The sequence below is a fragment of the Mus caroli genome, chromosome 17, assembly GCF_900094665.2.
Source record: "Mus caroli chromosome 17, CAROLI_EIJ_v1.1, whole genome shotgun sequence".
NCBI classification, from domain to species: domain Eukaryota; kingdom Metazoa; phylum Chordata; class Mammalia; order Rodentia; family Muridae; genus Mus; species Mus caroli.
Window position 1 is genome coordinate 35,190,591 of NC_034586.1, and position 10,006 is coordinate 35,200,596.

The following is a 10,006-nucleotide window of genomic DNA, read 5'->3' on the forward strand; positions in this document are numbered from 1 at the left end:
GAGATCCTGGTGTGACCAAGCTCCTGTGATGCTGGGATCTTGGAATCCTAAGATCCTGGACATGTTACAGCACCTGGAAGTGGTATCTCCTCTGGGGACCGAGGGGTTGTCTCCTGTGTTCAAAACCAACATAGACCTGCACTGACCAGAAGGAACGTGAGCTGCTGTTCAGGCAGGTTTCCTGAGTCCCTGCTCCTGCTGGCACAGGCCCCTCCCAGTTGTTTTGGAAAAGATGTTGCGTTCCACTCACCAGTGATCTTCCCATCCTGGGTGTGCTAGGGTGCCTGCATGGTGGAGAGTCCTCTGGGGATGGTGGGACCTTCTGCTAAGTTCGAATCTAAGGTCAGGATTTTAAGTTTTAAGTAAGTCAGATATATTGTTCAATACTACTGTTCTTACTCCTGGAAGAAAAAAACACCCTTCATTGATGAATTTGTACTGGATAAAATCATCCTACTGTTTCTCCTTATCCTATTACTTTAACTTCTTTTGGATATTTATGTGACTTCTGCAGCACTAATTTGAGTAGAATACACTTCATTCCTCAGGATCGTGCAGACTCTATTCTATCAGATGCTGAAGATAAACTCTAATATTCACCTAAACGTCAGGGTTAGAAGAGTGATTCCTGTATATTTTCAAAAAAATATAAGCTTCTATTTTTTTGTTTAATTATTGTAAGAAATCAGTGAGCTAGCCTTATTATACAGAGAGGAAGAAGTTCAGTAGCCATATCAAAAAAAAAATCCTTACTAGTATCATTAAAAGATTGAATAAGCTGTTCAAGATTCTTTATCTTCTTTACCACATCAAATTTATGACATTCTGTTTTTCCTTTTTTTTGTTTGTTTGTTTTTTTTCTGTTTTTATCATTGGAAAAATACTACATGATACAAAATAATGTGTTCTCATTTTCATTGATTTCTCAAAATTCTCTCTCTCTCTTCCACTTTTTTATTTCAGGTGAATCAAATTGAATAGAATGGTAGTTGTAATTGTAACCCACTGTGAAAGTGTTTTTTCTTCTATGCTTTGTCAACCAACCTTAGCTGGAACTCTCTGTCTTTATTATTTTTCTATAACTTCTCCTGGCCATGAGATGTTACCATGTGGAGATGGGAATTTAATGTGGAATATCTCCAACATCTTGGTGTCCCCGAGGGATCTAGCCAAGGCTCTTCTACAATGCCCCTCACAAGTCTTTTCCCTTTGGCCCCAGGCTAGAGCCAGCCCAAGAGCCACCACTCTGTTCTCAGCTTTTCTGTGGCACCCAGGGGCATCTGAGGTGTCCAAGAATCTTGAGAATAATCCAGAACCCCTGAGCCAGCTCTGGCAGTTCCCAAGGACCACAGACTGCGTTCCCACCCCTGGAGTGGGGTCATGAGGATTCTCACATGTGTGCACAAACTTCCTGATGTTCTACCTTGCCCAGCAGCCTGAGCCATCATTTCAGTCCACATGTTTGGGGTGGGGAGGGCAGTGAGCTAGCTTAAATAGAATAAAGACCCTGCCATGTTGCATCAGATCAGCTCCTGTCTATTTTTGGGGGGAAACACTAACATTTCCCTGGCACAACAAGACCACCCCAGCAAAAGGTCATCGGTTGTTTGGTGTGTGTGTGTGTGTGTGTGTATGTGTGTGTGTGTGTGTGTGTGTGTGTGTGTGTGTGTTGATATTTTATTTATTTACATTTCAAATGTTATTCCCTTTCCCGGTTTCCCCTCCATCCCCCTGTTTCTATGAGGGTGCTCACTCACCTACCCACTCCTGCCTCCCGACCCTGGCATTCCCCCACACCGGGGCATCTCTTCACAGGACCAAGGGCCTCTCCTCCCATTGATGTTTGAAAAGGCTATCCTCTGCTACACATGCAGCTGGAGTCATGGGTCCCTCCATGTTTGTACTCTTTTGTTGGGAGTTTAATTCCTGGGAAATCTGGGAGATCTGGTTGGTTAAGATTGCTGTTCTTCCTATGGGTTGCAAACCCCTTCAGCCCCTTTAGTCCTTTCTCTAACTTCTCCACTGGGGACCACCTGCCTAGTTCAATGGTTGGCTGCAAGCATCCATCTCTGTATTTGCCAGGCTCTGGCAGAGTCTCTCAGGAGACAGCTATATCAGATGCCTGTATATTTTACTTAGACTGCAAGCAGAATCCACAAAACCCCTGCAATTCTGGGATACATGGAATAATAGAAAGAGGAGAACAACCTCTACAGAACAGATTGTCCTTGAACAATTAAGAACAACAGCCTTTATGCAGGAGTGGGAACTGCACTAAACTCTAAAGACTTGGGGTTTTATAGGGCAGAGAGGGCAACTTTTTGAATGAATAATTCCACTGTAGATTGGTCCTCTTCAGTCTCAAGGCTGTAAATATCACTGGAGGGTTGCTATGTTGATTTTCTTATCAAGAGCTTCTCAGGTCCTGATCCCATGCAGGTATCAGTGTATCAACTTTCTTGTCTGGGATTCCTCAGCACCTGAGTCTTTTAGGTCATTTACCCTTTATTTGAGTTTGCCAAGGAGGCAATTCTGTCTCAGTCAGTATTCTATTACAGTAAAGAAACAATAGCCATCACAACTCTTATAAATAAAGGATTTAGTTGGCACTTGCTTATAGTTAAATTATCATCATGGTGAGGTGCATGACAGCAGTCAGGCAGACAAGTTGCTAAAAAAGTAGTTGAAAGTTCTACATCTAGACCTGCAGGCCACAGGAAGAAAGAGACCTTGGTCTTTGTATGGGCTTTTGAAACTTCAAAATCCACCTTCAATTGCACAGTTTCTCTAACGGAGCCACATCCTTTAATCTTTTCAAATAATGCCCTACTTACCAGTATTCAAATTGAATACCCTATAAGAGGCCATTTTATTCAAACCACCACAGGACTATTGGTATGTTGACCTTATCAAGAGCTTCCTAGATCATATCAACTTTCCAATCTGGAGTTTCTCAGCTCACCTGAGGCTTTTGGTTCATTAGCCCTTTAGTTGGATTTCTTAATGAGGCAGTTGTACATTGTTGGTTGTGGTGATCCCCCTGATACTCCCATAATTTGGATGGGAGGCAGCAAGTGTCTCTTATGTTTGATTTCTTTATAATCAGGTGCTTATAAAATTCCTAAGAAAGGGTACAGGATAAGTAGCTAAGAAGTGAAGAGTTAGACATTTGTATTTACATGTCAGGAGAAAAACATCAAATACTAAATTAAATTATTTTAAATATAAAGCGGGCAATGCACCTTCAAAGTTTCAAGAGGAAACAAACTCTGTTTTGAGTGTCAAATGCAATCAAATACACAAATTAAAAAAATGTCTAGACCAAAATGCTTTCAAAATAAACAAGCTAGATACATTAAACTAAGAACTTTCAAGGGAGATCAAAAGAGGTATCTATAAAATTATGATCTCTAATTACACAGCCAAGGTAAAAATATAGACAGTTAGTCAAATCAAAGGAAATCTCGCCCCGGAAATAACTCACTAACAAGCTACCTGAGGAAATAACACCAGATGACCTGAAAGCAGTAGGTCTGTGCCTATATCTGGTTTCTATTCAGTGATTCCTTCAGTGGAAAGCATCATTCTTGGAGTACCACACTGGGCACAAGAAACATAGCTCAAATCTCAATAGGACTAAGAGATAGTTTATTCTGGAGCTATTTTTAGTGACCATGGCCCATGATCAAATATTTGAGTTATTCCAAATTCCATGTTTCAACATGGAAGCAAATTCATGAAGGTTTTATACTTATACAGATCAAAGAAATTCACAAATCAAGACAATATTAAAATACATCGTTAGAAACATCAGAGATGACCTTATGATAAGATGCCAGATGTTCTATAGTATGAAAATGCTATCTGCTGACATTATTAGCCTTTGCATTGACAGAAGCTAGTAGTCTCATATTTAGTAGATTAAAATAGGTTTTTGTCTACTAGTCACATCACAGGATTTTAGTTCTGACACAGAGGTAGACAACAAATGACTGAAAGAGTGGGAGGTTAACAGTAGGTTAGGTTATAAAGCTGGTCCCAGGTGAAGTAATTAATTAGAGTATTCAAGGAACATATCATATTACTTTTAATATATAATAGTAAAGCATCAGATTATATTTGTGGTTAGAGCAAGCTGGCCATGTAGACTATTCAACATCAGTGATATATATATATATATATATATATATATATATATATATATATATATATATATATATATATATATATATATATATATGCAATAAGAGATCTTGCATTAATTAATAAAAATATAAAGCAATTGAAGAAGACACCTAACCTAAAATCAACCTTGGGCCTTCACATTTATGTGCACACACATGCTTCTGCACACAAGTGAACACACATATAGACATGCATGCATTTTCCACAAATGCATATACAAATCCATTTACTCAGACTACAAATGAACTGAACTATGTAAACAACACTGTCATAGGATAAAGGTCACTTTATCAAAAGCCAGTTGTACTGATAGTGGCACTCAAGACCATACAACAATCAAAGGTCAATTTAGTTAAATATATACAAAGAACACTTGAAATGAATTAAATATTTTGTTTCTGTATCAGAATCATAAAGTGCTTTGGGTGGCCAGTTCTTCCCAAATTGTTCCATAAATTTTATATAATATCCATAAAAACTCAAGGAGTCAAATTTTGTTTAAAAATCAACAAAAATAGAAAAATAAATAAAGTCTTATTTTCCCTTAAATAAAAAAAAATGTCTTTCTGGAAGTATTTTTACATGAGCAGAAAAATCTAGAGACTGGAAGGAGACATTCATAAGACTGGAAAGAAAACTTATAAGACATTCATTTGATCAAGGACATATTCTCCATGCTTCTCTCTGTCTCTGTCTCTCTGTCTCTGTCTCTTTCTCTCTCTCTGTCTCTGTCTCTCTGTCTCTGTCTCTGTCTCTGTCTCTCTCTCTCTCTCTCTCTGTGTATGTGTGTAGGATAGAATAATACATACATTATAGTATAATATAATATATCTTACATTTTATAACCATATCATGTATATGTACCTAAAACCACAAAATACCACTTGTTTACATGCACTTCTGTGTGAATTATACTGCAACACTTCTAGGCATTTTAATATTTTTATTTAAAATATAATGCCCCATGTTGACGAACTACAATATAATGGTATGTAAAAAATGATATTGAGAGGTAGAGAGAAATGTAAATTACTCTTATTAATTCATTTAATCGAATTTTCCATGCCACTATGCTCACTAAAGGATGTTTAGTGATATTTTTTGCTTTATTTTATTTATTAATATTATTTGCCACTTGACAGTAAACATTTATATTCAAGATTTATTGCCAAATTTTCTGGGATTATTTTAGAATTGACTTTAATTTATTAGCACATGCAACATGACAAATCAACTTTCATACACATATTTCCTTTCTTATCTTAGATTACAATTTCATTCCTTAAAACAGCTCTATCAGGTCAATGGGAATGTCACATCCATCTAAAGTACTAAGAATCCCAAAATTTAAAATAAGCAAACACTTAATAAGATTCAGAAGTAAAGTCGTTAGGGAAAGGAATATGTTTCTGAGTAAAATAGACATATGAGCAAAAGAAACATCCAGAACAGATTTCTATGAGTACTGTTCAAAATAGAAAGTTATAAGATTACTGGCTACGCTTTTTATATAATAGCATATTTTAAAAAAGTGCTTCTCCTAAAATAATTTAAACTGTTTTATGTTTTATGATTCAGTGTTCAAAAAATATTGTAAAGAGTAAAGTGCCCTTAATGATGGTTCATACCTTCTTATCAAAGACTGCACAGTGGGAGGCTTATCTTATTTCTCCCTCTTATACCTACTCAGCCTCTTTATTGCGCCTCTCACATCTTTGTTTCTTAGAGTATAAATGAGAGGGTTGAGGCTAGGTGTGACAACGGTATAGAAGAGGGCAATGAACTTGGCATGATCTTGAGAACTTTTTGTTGAAGGCTGAAGATAAATGCACATGATTGGAATGAAAAAGAGAGAAACAACAGTAAGATGGGCTCCACAGGTCCCAAAAACTTTCTGAAGTCGAGTGGTTGATTGCATTTCCAGGACAGTCCATGCAATGGCAGCATAGGAGCTCAGGATGAGAATAAGTGGTATGACAACAAAAATAGCACTCATGACCATGAGAGTCATCTCATTTGCATGGATATCAACACAGGACAACTGCAACAGTGCTGGCACTTCACAGAAGAAGTGGTCTACTTTGCGATGGCCACACAGAGGTACCCAGAAGGTAAAGGAAGAGTGAAGGGCTGAAGTGGTAAAGCCACATACCCAGGATGCTGCAGCCAGCAGTTGGCAAAAACGAGGATTCATAAGGACAGAGTAATGCAAGGGTTTACACACAGCTACATAGCGGTCATAGGACATCACCACCAACAGCACACACTCTGTGGTACCCAGAGCAAGGACAAAATAGAGCTGAAGCATGCAACCAGCATAAGATATTGTTTTCTTTGGACCCCAGAGGTTGAATAGCAGCTGGGGGACAGAGCTAGTGGTATAACACAGATCCAGAGCAGAGAGATTTGAGAGGAAGAAGTACATAGGGGTATGCAGGTGGGAATCTAGGTGTGACAAGATGATGATGAAGAGATTGCCCATCAGTGTCATCATGTAGAATATCAATATCACCACAAAGAGAACAACTTCCAGATGAGGCCATTTAGAAAAACCCAGGAAAATAAAGTACCCTTCCCAACTTGCATTGAAATTTTCGACCATTTCTCATTTTCTCTTTTGTTTTATCCTCAGCTCTAGAAAACATGAAGAGATAGTGTTAAAGTAAGTTATTAATTATATAAGTAACAAACTTATATATACTTATATACACAATATAGATATTCATATACTCATGAATATACCTCATATACATATTGCATTGACTTTTATATATGCTTAATATAGAAAATTATATTATTAATTATTAAAATTATTAATTATATATTTATATGAAAAGTTGATGAGTGGTGAAAGCAAACAAGTTCTATTTACTAGAAGCAAAATTATTGATAAATTAAATAGCATAACTGACAAAAATGATTCAAAGCTAGCTAGTAAGTTTTCTAAGCTACAATATAATTACACAATTTATAACATCCTAACACAAGTCAGTTATTAATTACAAATTGAAAATTAGGGAATTGTATGATAAAGATCTAGTGGATTCCTTTATAGTCATGTGATTCAAGACAATCTCACCAGTTTTTTTCAAATTAATACTATGTAGGTTGCTTTGGAACATTTTGACAAGACCTCATGTCACTGAAATGATATTTCTGCCCAGATCTTGATAGATGTTGAGCGGATATATTAATACATAGTAGATGTGATAGAATGGTAATAGAGATATCATTGGCTATTTAATTAAAAATTTTGTGCTAAGGTACTGTACTGAGAAAGGTAAGTTCGTTTTTAGTGCTTTATAATTATTCTGTAAGTTTGGAATATTCTTCAATAAAATGCTATCAATAAAAAGTACAAAATAATTTTATGTTCTATATAGATGTTTATCCTTTTACAGAAAAATATCTTAATATGTATGAACTGCTCATTCATCTTAGGGTAACAACTGAGCAAATGATAATTGAATAAATGTCTAAACTGGATTTGGTAGGTAACTTATTGCTAACAAGTAAATGTCTTTAAATTTGTTTCCAGTGTTCCCAGATTATTTGTATTTACATGATGATAGAAAACATAATAATTATTTTCTCGGTAACTGTATAGGCAATAATACATGTGGAGGCAACATGTCATATTGAGCACTAATTTCTAGTTACTTATGCAAAGTAAAATGTGCTAATCCAGTTAGATGTGGTACAGAAATAAGTTTATTTGTTGATCTGTTTATTTGCACTAAAGATTATTTATAACCAAGAAACAGAACTTAATGGAAATATGAACAAAACGTCCCATAAATGCATTAATTCCTGAATAATATTTAAATGACAAAACTGAGTAGAATGTTTGATTAAATGCTGCTTAGGGACTACAAAAACATTGGAAACATTAAATTTGGTCCTGATAATAAAACATGGTTTAATACTTAAGAGTATCTGTAATGTAAACAGTTACTTTCTATAATACAGTAACCATTCAGGACAATAAATCAGCACATGGTAAGAAGAATTTTCTTGAAAGTCATACCCAAATACTACCAGTAATGTAGTAAGCCAAGAAGATCCCTTTAGGGAGAGATCACTGTCATTTGAAGGTCATTCAGAATTTTGTAAGAGGTCTTTGTGAAATTCTTTTGAAGAGAGCATTATAGGCAGACGTCTCTGCAACTTCATGAACTAAGTAGCAAAGTGGCAGTTGTGAGGACTCTATATTGCATGAGACAACTTTAGCATTTTCATCAAGAGATGTTTCCTAGAATCTATGGGATAAGGAAAAAAACTTATTAGACACAAAAAAAAGCAAAAGTAAGAACTTGTGATTTTATTTTCTTATTATTAGAAGTAAGGGAAATAGAGGTTTTATCAAAAATTGCATTTATCACCTGGGGATGAATTCTCTTTTCCTGTTGAAAGCCAGAATTATGAAAGAAACAATGATGGTTATTCTCTACCCTTAGCACTAGCCATCAGAAGCCTAGGACTCATCTCTTACATTAACTAGTCAGTGTTCAAGCAGTGCTCATCCACTCACATCCTTTGTCTGACCATATTCTATGTGCTGTCATTCTGCCATTCTTTACCTGTAAGGCCAACTGGCTGGCTGGATATAGTCTCTTTGAAGGAACCAGCATAAGCAGTCCTGCCTCTCTTTCAGACTTACTACATCATAAAAAGAGAGCAGAGCCATTGTGATAACCATGTGGCTATTAAAGGATTTGTTTGTGGCCAAAAGAGAAAATAAGAGCAATCAGTTTATTAAGGAACGGCATTTGTCTAAGATCAAATGAGGTTTGTGGAAATAATGAAAAATCTGACTTGATTTCTGTGACTGGATAATAGGAGCATAAATCCCAAAGAGTCAATTAATGCTCCATAAGGAATTGTTTTGTTTAGTCCTTTTCCAGAAATAGCTTCCCCATGACAGCACATCACCTTGACAAGGAATCTGTCGATTAACAAATGAGAAAATCTACTCTATGGTGTGTTTACAGAAAGGATGAGTTGTCACAAGTTATTTGAATGATTTTTTTCTTAATAAAATATCTATCTATCTATCTATCTATCTATCTATCTATCTATCTATCTATCTATCTATCTATTTAATATGAGTACACTATCACGGTCTTCAGACACACCAGAAGAGGGCATCCAATCCCATTACAGATGGTTGTGTGCCACCATGTGGTTGCTGGGAATTGAACTCAGGACCTCTGGAGGAGCAGTCAGTGCAGATCTATCTCTCTCCAGACGCTGAATTATTTTTCCTCACCGATAATTTGAAAGATAATCTTGTTTCAGTGTAGGAAATGAGATCCAATATTTTATTAAAAATGAAATTATTTTTGCTCTATTTAAATTGAATAATTCTTTGGATAAAGTTTCATGTGTAAAGTTTCATGTGTGTAAAAATAATTTTACTACATGGTACCTGTTATTGTCATTATAATATATTTTAATTACAACCAATGTTTTATATACTAATTACTTTTTTCTTTTTTCTTAAAATAAAACTAAAATTTGTGTTATATCTATTTCCGTTCCTTTTAGTGCACAAATTTCATAGATAAACTTTTATCACCCTCAACTATCACTGAATGTACCAATACTTCACATACACAAAACCACTACTCTGTGCAGCTATTCATCAATTCACTTTACTATAATGTATGCATCGTTTAATAATAAACACTTTAATCCAAGAGAAATATCATTATATGAATACGTAATAGTTTTAAATGTCTCCAATTTTCTTTTTTTTTATTATGTATTTTTCTCAATTACATTTCCAATGCTATCCCAAAAGTCCCCCATACCCCCCCCC

The 10,006-nt window shown here is 35.6% G+C and overlaps 1 protein-coding gene across 1 annotated transcript; it reads right to left on the reverse strand.

Moving 5' to 3' along the window:
• Positions 1–5,848: 5,848 nt before the first annotated feature.
• Positions 5,849–6,787, reverse strand: LOC110312595 (olfactory receptor 2J3-like). Its single transcript, XM_021186310.1, has one exon. It carries the CDS (start codon positions 6,785–6,787, stop codon positions 5,849–5,851), a length of 939 nt encoding a protein of 312 aa, XP_021041969.1.
• Between the last annotated feature and the right edge of the window lie 3,219 nt (positions 6,788–10,006).

Coding starts and splice junctions, on each gene's coding strand:
- LOC110312595 (XM_021186310.1), bottom strand. CDS start 6,787: ATGGTCGAAAATTTCAATGCAAGTTGGGAAGGGTACTTTATTTTCCTG.